The 13,562-nt window shown below is 43.1% G+C and overlaps 1 protein-coding gene across 7 annotated transcripts in view; it reads left to right on the top strand.

Moving 5' to 3' along the window:
- The window catches only part of SLC25A13 (solute carrier family 25 member 13), a 199,186-nt gene that overhangs the window by 126,739 nt on the left and 58,885 nt on the right, over positions 1-13,562 (top strand). For 4 of the 7 annotated variants that reach the window (XM_005667626.3, XM_021102398.1, XM_021102401.1 and 1 more), the window contains 2 exons: positions 142-229; positions 702-860. In XM_005667626.3, the coding sequence (XP_005667683.2) occupies positions 142-229; positions 702-860 (247 nt within the window). The remainder of the gene's footprint in view (positions 1-141; positions 230-701; positions 861-13,562) is intronic. The other 3 variants (XM_003130160.5, XM_021102403.1, XM_021102399.1) reach the window with 1 other exon arrangement.

Raw genomic sequence — 13,562 nt, 5'->3', positions numbered from 1 at the left:
TCTTCAACATTTTAGTTGTACCATGAGTTTAGAACCCAGTTGTAATTTTAAAAAGATAACATGTGCTCATTTTTGTTCTGTCTTCCTTTTTATCTCCTGTCTGCTGCCCTCTCCACCCCCGCAATCCCTGTGCATGCAAAGAAGAAGGCCTCAGTAGATTCATCTCGACCAGTTCTCCTGCAAATTGCTGAGTCAGCCTACAGGTTTGGTCTGGGTTCTGTTGCTGGAGGTTAGTCACGGATGTGTGCAAAGTTTTCATTTTTATTACCCCTCTTTTTCCTCTGATTTCCCACCTTGAAATATGCAAGGACAAAGCCTCCTCTGGTCTTTTCCCAAACTGGTTACCATGGTCAGTATTGATGTGATGCCATAGCAGCTAAGGGAGCTTTTTCCCACTACTTGTGTGTGATCAGGGACTTAGAAGTAGCTTTTTTCTTTTATCTGCAGGTAGGCTTTCTAAAGACAGGTTAATAATGAGGTTAGGCTGTAATGATGTGCTTTTTAAAATTTGAACTGTGATACTCTTTTATCAGGAGACATTTGAATGAACATTCACAGTTGCTTATTAAACATGTAGAAAGTTTTAAAATCTGTATATACAAAATTTATTTCTTGTATCAACCTTCTCTTTGACTTCAACCATTCATCCCCTTTTCTCTGACCTTAATTCATTCTGAAATATGGGCATTATTTGATTTTAGCTGTCGGAGCCACTGCTGTGTATCCTATTGATCTCGTGAAAACTCGAATGCAGAACCAACGGTCGACTGGCTCTTTTGTGGGAGAACTTATGTATAAAAATAGCTTTGACTGTTTTAAGAAAGTGCTGCGCTATGAAGGCTTCTTTGGACTGTATAGAGGTTAGTGCCATGTGCTAATAAATTCATGGAAGGTGGAATAGGAGTCAGAGGTTTGGTTTCCCATCTGAATGCCTGAAATGTATTAGAGAGACTGTGTTAACATGGAAATACAGCAGATTCTCAATTATCCATGCTAATGGGCGTAGGCTGGAGGCATGTAGAGCATGGCTAATCAAAACAGCCTATGATCTGAAAGCCATTTATATTGCTCTGCAGTATGATTTATTTCTTAAAAATAATTATAAATATCTTTAGTGAGTTTTTAAAAGGCTCCTATTGTTTGTGTTCTTTAGCTACCTTCACTCACCACTTAACAGGGAAAGGCGGCTAGGGACAGGACAGGGCCTACTTGGGACTGCTTGTCCTCAGATTCACCACAAAAATGTCTTCCAAGTGGGTAACCAAGGGTTCAGTGGAGCCCTCCTATCTGCCTCTTTCTGAGTTAAAGTTGCCCGTTCCCTTCCTCTGACTCTGTACCTAATGAGTTGATCCCCATACCACTCTAGCCAGATAGAGTCCTTCTCTACTCTACTGCTCCTTTAATCATCTAGGGCTCATTAAACAACAAGAACAATGGCAAGAAGCATGTCATCACAAATAGACAGGATCCCACAGACCCTGGCTGCTTGACCATTGGCACTGGCCTAAAAGGCATGACTTGACTTCCCCGTCTCTCTCTCTCTCTCTCTCTCTCTCTGATTGCTTTTACAAAGAGAAAACCAAGTGTATTTGTATCAGCTAAATTCCAGTATTGCAAGGCAGCTGAAGCAGAGCCACTTTGCCATTTGGCAACTGCACAGCTGGTGGGGTCTTCCCTTCCTTCCCCTTCCAGTATTTGCTCTAGAAGAAGGAAAAGGTATTTAAGACTGCAGCCCTGTGAGCCTGTGCCTCTAGGCCTCTTCTGCCATCTGCTGACTCCAGTCTTTACCTTAAACACCTAAGTTTAAAAAAAAAAAAAAAAAAATCCCCAAAAACACAAAGACCCTTCTTGGAATCTCTCACCTTAGAAACTAAGGGGTTTCAAACTGCAGAGAAGCTCCATTTTGCAGGTTCTTTTGTGTAGATAGATAACCTCCATCAAAGGCTTTTTGATCTTTCCTAGGCCCTCCCCTCTTTCCCTCACCCCCTGCCTCTTCTTAGAATTGGGAAGGTCTTTGACCCCAGGTGATTGATGATGACCCTTACAGGGTCACTGCCTTCCATTTGAAATACTCTTCCCTCCTGTTGACAACGAACCTCACAAATGAAATGTCTCCCAAGTTAGTACAAGGTTAATGTCACAGTTCCTGCTTTGCAGTGATTCAGGCAAAGGCCACCACCTTATCTGTTCACATGGGATGTTTTCTGCAGGGAAAGCTTTGAGCTTCCAGCCAGACAAACGTCTCAGCCCTGGCATTGCTTCACAAACTACTTTTATGGGCTTCGCTTGGTATTGGATTAAATGTCAAGGATGCCTTTAGAATTGTGAGAAATACTTTTTGTCCCGCTTAATGTCTTTAATGGACTTCTATGACCTGAGTCCCTTCTCTTTCCTCTGACTGTACCTGGCAGCTCTTGATTCTTGGTTCCTCGACCTATCCTGTTGACCCCCATGGACAAAACACTTTAAAACATAACCTGCGCATCCAGCTAATATGGGTCATCCCGTAAACCTCATGCTGTTTCAGTTAGATCGCTGAGACTGGCGGAACTGGTTTTAACTCCTCAGGGAAGGGGAGTGAGCCAGCCTATTAGACATGGAGGCTCACTTTGAACACCAGAGAGGCTGCTCCTTGTCCTCTTCCTGGTTTAGAAAGAGCCATTTATCTTACCTGCTTTGGGTGCCTGATCCCTAAGGGCTTCTCTTGTCAGAGGATGATAAGTAGAGTGTGAATATAAGATGATTAGTTCTGGGAGTCACCTGTGTTCATTTCTCCCTGATTTCTTATCTCCTCTAGTAGGCAGTTTTAGAACAAAAGGTGTTCTGTAACACTTTGTTTAGTTTCTGTTTTGTAATTTGAATCTAGAGAGCAAAGAGATGATTGACAGTTGAGGTTTTTCAAAAGATGATTTATAATGTTTCTTCATCAATGACTTATTCCTATTCTTGGTTGAGGACCAATTCGGTTTAGTGCCCTGCAGCCCTGCACAGCACCGTTAATTAATGATTGAATGTAACTTCATATGTGTAAGTGCTTATCCTTGGACAAGAGAGGAATCAGATAAAAATGAGAAACCATCGTTACCAGCAAAAAATTGTAACAGAAACAAAAAAGACCTGAACAGATTCTTGAGAATCAGTATTGTAACCTTTATGTTACAATATAAAATATAAAACACCCTACCTGTGATTCTTTGATGAGAATTTTTTTTATTAAATGTAGTTTTATGGTTTAAAATTTTAATACTCCAGGGAAAAACAGTCACATTTCAATTTCGAGAATTTAGAGCTGCTGCTATTCACACTCCATCTAACAGTATTTGAGAAGGGGACAGAGTACATCTCTAATTTATAAACATGTTTCAGAATATTGAGCTTATTTTTTCTTATCTTGGAATTTTGCTTAACATGTAATTTATGTGCATCAAGACATATGTAATTGCTAATATATCCTGAAGAGTGTAATTTGGGAATGTTGCACAAGTAAGTTTTTTCCCCTATTTTGAAATTATCTTTATGTATAGTTTGGGGAGAAGTTGACAGGTGGCCATGAAAGAAGGTGCTTGCAGCAAGGATCCTTATTAGAAGGTTAATATAAGCATCTCTCCCCCTCCCTCCTTTTCCTTCTTACAAGAATTCGGAACTCTGAAGGAAACTGTTTTGTATCTAGAAATAATTCCTCGTGCAACTCTGAAAGGGAAGGTCACTGTTATGGAGTGCTTGTAGCATAAGTTGTTTTCCTCCATCCTCTCTCTGGCAGTTGCCAGCCTCCGTACACAGTCCGGGAAGTTATCCCGTCATAACAAGGGAGCACGTTTGAACCACTGCCTCCTGGTCAAAAGGCAATAGATAAAGAAAAAAAAAAAAAAAGGTGATAGATAACACAGCTGTAGGGATTGTTAGCAGTTACCTTCAGTTGATGCGGAGTCCTAGGAATTTTAGCATTGTGACTTAGCGAGGTCTTCCAACCCATGTTTTTATGTAGCTCCCTGCTAGTTTGTCCTCACAGCCCCTTATCTTTGGGGGAAAGTTTGGTTGTTAGAAAAGATCCACTTAGAAACCCTATGCGACTGACTCTGCAACCTTTCTCTATAATGCAGACTACTTTCTTTACAAGGAAATTATTGACTTTTCCTGGGCTTTTCTTTAATTTTTGAAATTCGGACCTCCCACCCCCCAGGCCAAATCTATCTGTATTACAAGAAATAACACCCAAGATAATCCAGATCACCCTGAAGTCACTTGTAAAAGTCTTCTTCTGTTTCCTTCCCAGTCTCCAGATTGATTTAATGCACTCAGGTGTTTAAAATCCTTAATGAATTACCTGACAGCTCATTTACTTTGAATGAACTACATGACCAAATGAGTCAGTTATTGGCCTGCTGTAGACTTGGCATAATAAAGAGAAGCAATTGATTGGGCAGTCATCTGTAATTAAATGCTCTTAACATTCCAGGAATAACTAATTTCTGCCTTTAAGTTTTTGCTACACTCTCCCCCCTCTGATGCTTCAGGTGATGCGGCGAGCAGCCTTAGAAATGGGAAAATGTTTTGGCAAGGGAAGGCCACAGGGAGAAGGATGGATTCAAGAGAAATTTCATGAGAAATACTCCTTAAAGAAAGGTTTCTGGTTTATTTCTGTTGGTGGGGAAAACAGAAAACCTGCCAGAAAGGGCAGTTAGATCATTTTACAAATTAAACTTAGTTTGGAGTACTACTTAGTCTTTGAGGCAGATGGCAAAAAAAATTTTTTTTTGCTTTTTTAGGGCTGCACCATCATATGGAGGTTCCCAGGGCTAGGGGTCGAATCCAAGCTACAGCTGCCGCCCTACACCACAGCCACAGCAACACTGGATCCTTAACCCACTCAGCGAGGCCAGGGATCAAACCCTCAACGTCATGGTTCTTAGCCAGATTTGTTTCTGCTGAGCCATGCCAGGAACTCCGGCAAAAAAACTTTTTAATTGGCCTATTGACCCAGGCTTGCAAAGTTTTAAATGTGTCTGGGTTGCCAGTTGTCTGTGTAGTGCACAAGCAGTCATCTTTCATCCTGGAATGTTCTCAAGGTGACATCTAGAGGATATTGTGGTGATATCTCAGGAAGTTTTTGATATGTTTGCCTTCTAGAAGGAAGTTTTGTCAGACTGCTAGTCTAAGCCAGGTCTTTTGGTGTGGTTAATGGTTGTACAGAAGCGAGTATCCAAATTTTGTGGATTCACAGTGACATTCCTTCTTCAGAATTCTGGTGGATAAAAATAAGTGTAAAAAATTCTGTCACCAAAATGAAACAATTGAAGGTTCTACGACTCTGGTTTGCATAACTGAAGAAGGCCTGCATCTTGGTGCAAACCACAGTGACCTGGGTCCTGCACTGAGTCGTGGATGTCCATTTATGTCCACTGGGATTGTAATGAGTGCAGAATGGTTTGGTCTGAGCCTTCTTTTCTTGGCCAATTTCTGCACATTTTCATTTAGGATGTTAAGCTGTAAATAGATCACAAGGCAAATATTTGGTTTTAGAAAATCAAACAAAAGTGAACAAAATACTTGGACAGTCCCTAATCAAATCTCCAGAAATCCGCAGTGAGCACAGAGCATTAAAAGGGCGAGCCTAAGGTGACACAGACTCAGAACTTGAGGTGGATGGGAGTGTTGTTAGAGGCTTGAGAAGGCCAGCTGAGAACAGTGGTGGCTTAGAAAATTGGGAAAAATGGAACTGGATGTGGCCTGGAGAAGATTAATTAATGAACAAATTAATTCCAGCCTCAAGAATGATCATTTGTAACCAGCTCCTGCCATTACTGAGACTGAAACAAGGGAAACAGATTAAATCTCAGCAGCAGGGAATTTTAGATGGAAGAAAAGATAACCAGGACCCTGAAAATTGCCGTGTACCAGAGTGAAAAACTAAAAGAGAGGGTGTGATTCTTCTTTCCAGGGATCTTCATTTCTAGAAAGCTCCCAAATAGAGATGGAGTCCCAGGAACTAAATTTTTTCTATACCATAATCAGTATCATTCCGTTATGCTTTAACAGTCAGTCTCCCAAAGGCATCCTGAGTTATAGCTGAGATAACAGGTGGTTCTTAACATTTTGAGTGAAAACATTTAATGCAGATAAATAAGCATTTCAGTCTTACTATCCGACATGCCCCCAGATCCACTGTACACTCACCTCGGGGTGACACCCTGAAAGCCAGTGGAAGACTGGATTGTAGGAGTTCCCATTGTGGCTCAATGGTAACAAACCCGACTGGTATCCATGAGGATTCGGGTTCAATTCCTGGCCTCACTCAGTAGCTCAGTGGGTTAAGGATCCAGCATTCCTGTGGGCTGTGGTGTAGGTTGCAGATGTGGCTCAGATCCCAAATTGCTGTGGCTGTGGTGTAGGGAATTTGACCCCTAACCTGGGAACTTCCATATGCTGCACGTGCAGCCCCAAAAAAGCAAAAAAAAAAAAAAAAAAAAAACCACAATTGTAAGAAGGCCATGAAAGGAGATGGCATAGTCAGCAGAGGAGGGGGAATGCCTCATGCATGGGGCTAGAACAGTCCAAAGTAGACAGACACGGGGGGAGGGGAGAGAAGACAGCTTGAAGAAGTGAAGAGAGAAGGCCATGGAAATAGGAGCAGGAATAAAAGCTGTGAGGCAGGGCACACGGAGTGCTGATAGCTCCAGAATGAAGGTTAATCTGATGTTGAAGGCATGGAGGGCTCTCTGGGAAGATGGTGCAAGTACAGGGGCCTCCATGGTGAGATCAGGAGCTAAGGATTTGATGGGGAGAGGTTGCCTCCACGTTGAAACTAGATGACACAGAGAAGTGCTGAATGTGGCTTCAGCTGCAGCAATAGGAGTAGTTTATGCATTGATACCCCTACCAAACTCTACAGTCTGTCTCTGCCCTGGATGCCTTCTCCCCCATCTTACGTGCTCTAAGCTACCTTTCTCAGGGCCCAGCTGGCTGCTCTTGAGCATGTTTTAGTCTGACCTGAGACAGGAATGCTGCCTTAGTTAAGGTGTTTCTTCTTTGTTGTGGCCCCTCAGCACCTGTGCTCCCCTTGTCTTGTCCAGCGTGGTCTTTTAGGACAGCTGCCACATTGTGGTTACAGGTGTTTGTGGACACCCACCTGGCCCCGACCCACAGCTTTCTCTGATCCCTGTTTCCCATCTATGCCCTGCCTGCCATTTGTTCACCAGACATAACCTGCAACTCAGCCCTGCCATGCGGTGCCTTCTTCCCTGGGAGCCTGATATTCAGGACCTGGGGAGAGAGAAGTAGAGGCAGATGTGGGCGCCCCCACCCTTACTCAGCCACGCCCTTCTTCTGGGTGGGGGCCCAACGGTGCAGTGCCCTAGCCCAGTGTGAACCCAGAAAAGTTTCAGAACAGTCTGGGTTGGAAGAAATGCCGTTGTAGAGCAGAGAAGGAAGTTGAAGCGATAAGTCCACTGAAGTGGGAACAAAGAGCCCTGCTTTTGGGGGCATGATGGACCTGCAGTCCTATTTGGTACTAGTACAGGCACTAAATAGTGAGGGACTTGGGAGAAGCTACTTTAAGCCTCTCGAAAGCCAAGTTTCCACGAAGGAAGGGGATGATAGTGATGATGATGAAGATAAAGAACATCACAAAACCACTTCTGTACCTTCTGTTGTAGTTAACACTGTTCTTAGGGCTTCGTGTGTGTTAACTCATTTCATCTTCAAAACTGCCCCTTGAAGATGGTACTATGTTTACCCCCATTTTACACATGTGGAAACTAAGGTACAGAGAGACTGGATAACTTGCCCACAGTTACCAGCTACTAAGTCACAGAGACAGAATTCAAACCCAGCAGCCTGCCTCCAGTCTCCATGCTCTTAATCAACGGGCTCTTCTGCCACTCAGGAGAAATTACATGGTAAAAAGTCGCTTATCATCAGAGGTTGAGAACTGTTTAAGTTCTTAACTAAAACATTTTATTTTAGTTTAAAAACATAGTTGAAGATGTGTTGTTATGTCTGAACTGCTTCCTTATTTTTCCCCGAAGTGGGGCCACTGCTTAGCGTCAGCTCTTCTGAGGATGGAGAGGCAAAACGCCCTGGGGAACAGTGTTATATGCCCAGCATACTTACCTAACTGGACTGTGAGCATTACTGGGGATAAGTTATCTCTTGTAAGCAAGAAAAGAATCAAAGATATGCCTTGAACAAAGTGATGGGAGAAACATCACATTTTTTTGAATATATGATACAGTTTGTGAATGCTGTCTGGCTCTTTGTATATACTTATTCATATCATTATCATAGTAAACCAGTGAGTCATAATTAGCATCCTGGATTTACTAATGAGGAACATAGACTTCAAAGAATAACATCCACAAGATCACTCAGCACAAAAGAGGTGCAGACCTAGGATTCCACCCCAGGTCTCTCCACTTCCAAGCCCCGTGCTCTAAGCCATTCATTTTGCTGCCAGGCTATTGGAAACAAATAGCTCTAATAGGCCAACATTACTTTGCAGTATTTGTGTGGGTTTTTTTTCCCCCTTAATTGGAAAGGAATAACACTGTGTATGTTTATAAACTAAATGAAGATACTACTTTGTATAAACATTCATCTGAGAATAGTCAGAGTAGTAGCACTATGATGCTGGCCTCTTTACAGCACAAACCTGGTCATCTATTTAAGATTGTACAAAAGGGAAACTCAACAAGTCACATGGATTCTTATTCCCTCCCCTCTCCTCCATTGATTCTTCTGATCAAATCTTTTGCTGCTTGGTTATCCTGTGCTTCAGATGACTCTAACCTAACCTAACCTAGAAAAAAAAAAAAAAAAAAAGCCAGCAATATTAAGGTGTTTCTTTCATATTCCCTTCTAACTCTGGGATTCTAGAATTATATTTCTAAATAGTTTTTAAGCAAAGCCTACAGCTTAGTAGCTCTCTGGACCAGCACACGTCTCTTGGAAGCTTCCATTTAGGGGTGCCATGTGAAGCCTGTGGGGGAGGTTCCTGATGAGGGCTTAGTCCCCACACCTCCAGATCCGTTCTTTCTCATTGGGTTGCACAAAGGATGGGAATCAGAGGGGATAGTGTGATTTACATCTCCACCCCATGAAATCTGAAGACAAAATACTATATTAATATTGTACCCTGTAAATCTTTTCTCGCATTAGCAGCCTTCTAGTAAAGTTTGCCAAGGAAGCGTTGCCATATGTGCTGATGGAGCTGAACTAAAATGAGAAGATTAGAAAACTAACCACACTAGTAAAATTCATTTGAGACAGTTGGAAAACAGACTGCTGTTTTGACAAGTTAGAAACAACACACACATCCATTCTCTGTTTGTAATAGTTAAAATGCATTTCCAACAGAAACGTCTTATGTTAGAAGCTTGATTTTTCTGCTGAGTTACCCAGATGTCAAACATATATGTGCTTTAAACTTCAGTGTGATCCCGTCAAAATGCCTTCACCAGACTGGCTGTTTTAAGCATTCCTGAGCCACGTTACCCCTCCTCCCTCTGAGGCCAAGGCACCAGGAAGTTTATGAAAGTTCACTCTCTGACTTCATCATCCTGCTGATCAGGACCCCTCCTAAAGGGCATTTCCCCACGACTAATGGTGTCAAGGCCCACATCTTGACTGCTCAGACTGTAATCCACAGCCACCCTCTGTTCCCTCCTTCGCCAAGGTCATCACCACAGGCATCGTACTCAGCCAGAACCTCCCTGAGTGCCTGCATCTGGCCCAGGTCTTAGGATTGTACTTTGGTTTTGTACTTAGGATTTGTACTTTGGTTTTATTCCTACTGGCTTAGTGTTACTCATTTAATACAGTGAAACTCGGGGCCTTAGATTATATTTCTTCAGCTTCCTAAATACTCTTCCTGCCTCAGGCCTCTGCCTAATTTGCCATCTGTCCTCTACCTGCCTCCAGAACGTTTTACTTTTGGGACTTTACTCTTTAAAAGCCACCCCATGAGTTTACAGAACTTTTTACAAGCCCCTTAGTGTGGCCTGGGGGAGAAGCTGTACGGGGTACCAGGTAGGAGCACCCCCTGGAGCCAGACCGCCTAGCCTGACCCCCACTGCCCCAGCTAACAGCTGAGCGACCTTGAGGAGGCTCCTGGAAGTCAGCCTGTTTCTTCTTTTGTTGGTGGAGATAAGAATAACTCCTGAGTTATTGTTACTGGCATGTGGTGTGGAATTAAATGTGTTCATTCGCATAAAGCACGTGGGGTAGTACCTGGCATGTAGTGAGTACTTCCCAGTGCTAGCTGTTGTCATTGTCACTACTGCCATGATTTAATACAAGGTCTGTGATCTAACCACAGCCTCCAGTGATCTCGGCTCAACCTTGACTATGCCATGATCTTGAGATGCAGATGTTCCCGTATTATTCCCTCTGCCTAGACCACCTTGCCCTCCATTCTACTCGTGTCTCTTTTCTCCAGCAAACCTCTTCTTAGCCTTAAAGAATCAAGTCAAGTAGCTCCTCTTCTTTGATGCTTTTCTCCCTCCTGCAGGCAGCATAACTGCTTCTTTCCACTGCGTTCCAGTAGTGCTCTGATGCTCCAGGGCTGGGATATTCAGCCCTGTGTTTAGGCAGGGTGTCTCCCCCTGGCACACAGAGACACCTAGGGTTCCCTTTTCTTCTAAACTGAGCCTGGCTCCAGGGTACACCACAGATCTGACTGTGTTCATCCCAGTCCCTTCCAGGACCAGGCACAGAAAGCGTTTGGTAAATGTTTGCTGAACAAATAAATATTTGCTGCCCTATATTTAGTCTTAAATGCAGGGTTTTCTCTATCGTTTTGTTTTGGTCTTTGCTGTTCACAGTGCATTACTAAATTTATAGTGAGAAAGACAAATCTCAATAGCTTAAAAGGCTGGCTGAAGTGATTGTATCTAACGCTAGCGTCATTTGGCTCCGTGGGCTGTTTTTTATTAGTCATTTAAAAAGACTGTCACGGGGTAGTTATAGAGACAAGAGAGCATCATTTAAATCACAATGCTATCAACCCATCCATGGTTTTGGTCTACAATTTAATGATGAGAAAAATACATCCAGCAAGTAAATATTTAACTAAACATTTCGATACTTGACCTGAATGCAGAGAGCAGACTGGAGAGTGTAGATGGTGAGATGTAGTTTAAACAGCATATCCCCGAATTTTACTGGTAGAAATTATTGTTGTACTTTCATAAAGTAATAATAAAGCCTTTCTTTCATAGATATTCTCTCATGTTATAGGTAAAGGAAGTTTAAAAGAGAGTATAGTTTAGGAGGAGAGAATTCTTACTTTTGAATAAGAGCACTTGCTTTCCCCACAGGGTTCCCTATTTACATTTTCTGTGCTGCTTCGGCTCATTGAGATTAAAAAGAGCATAGGCCTACTCAAGCTAGCAAGAGCATCAGGGGACTGTTGGTAAGGGTCGTGTGAGAGAAGGATCTCACAGGGATCCCAGGAAGGAGTTTCTCTGGAATCTGGCCTCAACGGGACCGGAAGGTGGTCAAGGGCAGCCCTCCCACCTGTGCACCTTTCACGGGCTGTATGTTCTGTCTCTCTCTCTGGTGTCTCCATTCTGCTTGCTGCACATTCTCTCCTCTCTGCCCATCTTCTTCATTTTCTTATCATGATTTCTGCTTCCTTGCGGCATTAATGCGCACATGGCTTCTACTGACCGCTTTCCCCTCTCTGCATGGCACCTTCTCAATCTACCTCGTTCATCATCTGTGCAGCCTCTGCCACGTTCCTGGGAGAAGGATCCTGACTGGCCGGCTCCACTTCTGGTGCCAGGTCACAGAGCCCAGGTTGCTGAACTCATTGGCTGTACGTCCTGTAGGTACAGTCAGCCATGGTCATGGGGATGACATAGGCTCGAAATAAGGCTGCCTAGAGAAGATGTTGCAAACCCAAATGTTTATAGGATCCAGGCAGATTAGTTGTGTAAGTGAACAAATGGGGCTGCGTGTTTGTATATTAGGCACAGGACAGAGTTGGGTGTTCTCTAAAAGCATGGACTCTTGAGGAAAAGGGCTTAGATTCGAATCCCAGTCTCACTATTTATCATTTGGATAACTTCAAACAAATTACTTAATCTCTATACACCTCAGTTTCCACTCTGCAGGATGGTTATGAGGATTAAATGAGTTAGTAAAGTGCTTAAATGACACCTGACACATAGTAAACAACATGCTATCTCTTTTTAAAGAAACTTTTTTTGTGTCTTTTTTTTCTTTTTCTTAGGGCCACATTTGTGGCACATGGAGGTTCCCAGGCCAGGGGTCCAATTGGAGCTATAGCTGCCAGCCTACACCACAGCCACAGCAATGCCAGATCCAAACCGTGGCAACGCTGGATCCTTAACCCACTGACCAAGGCCAGGAATTGAACCTGGTTAGTAGTCAAATTCATTTCTGGGAACACCTCTTTTTAACGAAACCTTAGGAGTTCCCTTCATGGCGCAGCAGAAGCAAATCCGACTAGGAACCATGAGGTTGTGGGTTCGATCCCTGGCCTCGCTCAGTGGGTTAAAGATCTGACGTTGCTGTGAGTTGTGGTGTAGGTCGCAGACGTGGTTCAGATCCAGCATTGCTGTGGCTGTGGCGTAGGCCAGCAGCTGTAGCTCTGATTAGACTCCTAGCCTGGGAACCTCCATATGCCATGGATACGGCCCTTAAAAGTGAAAAGAAAGAAAGAAAGAAACTTTGATTAGCATCAGCATCCTTATTATTTATATTTACAATGAAATGAGCTTTCTCCAATTTTTTCTAAGACATGAAGCTGCCTTGGTCTGTCTAGTGTCTCCCTTTTTGTAGAGCCACAAGCACAGAGAACTGTTTCTCTATTGTAAGGATATCAGCAGAGCAAGAACAGTGATGAAAGATAATTGGCATTGTCCTTATTGCCATGCTAGCATTAGGGTATGGGTCAGGGGGACCTTGCTGAATTGATGCTTGGGTCCTGTTTAAAGGGTAGCACCTCACCCAACTGGAGATAGATTGCTATGATGTCAGAAGGAGGCCTAGGCTGTCAGATCCATCGATTGGTCAGTCTATCAGTCTTTCTGTCTGTCTGTCTATCTATCTATCTTTATAATAAGCTCAAATTATGTTTAAAACTGTGTGCTACTCACTAAAACACAGGCTGGATGCTAGTGACTTTTGGCCATAGGCTGCTCCTTTACGAAGATGGTGTGGTCAGGGAAGAAAGTGAACTTACTGACTCTTAAATCCCCTCCCAAGAGCATGACAGGGGAACAGTATATTGTGATCCTTGGGGTTAGCTTACTGAGTGTTTCCAAGGAAAGGCATCTGTCTTTGATTTTATTTTCTTAAGAACAGATGAAAAAGATAACCTTTTTTTTTTTTTAGTTCAAACATGTAGGTCCACTACTGTAACTGCCTTTTGTGGAAGTAGCCACCCCTCCTCCCCATGTTCTGATTCTTATTTCCCACTCTCCCTAATGCGTTCCAAACTGTTCTTCCCTTTCTACCCCCAACCTGTTACTCTCCATGGCCACCTTCATCTCTACCCAGGTGTTTGCGCTAAAAATTGAGCAATAGCCATCAGACCAGTT

This window comes from Sus scrofa, chromosome 9, assembly GCF_000003025.6.
Source record: "Sus scrofa isolate TJ Tabasco breed Duroc chromosome 9, Sscrofa11.1, whole genome shotgun sequence".
NCBI classification, from domain to species: domain Eukaryota; kingdom Metazoa; phylum Chordata; class Mammalia; order Artiodactyla; family Suidae; genus Sus; species Sus scrofa.
Note: the sequence above shows the minus strand (reverse complement) of the source record. Positions and strands in the feature narration are given on the sequence as shown.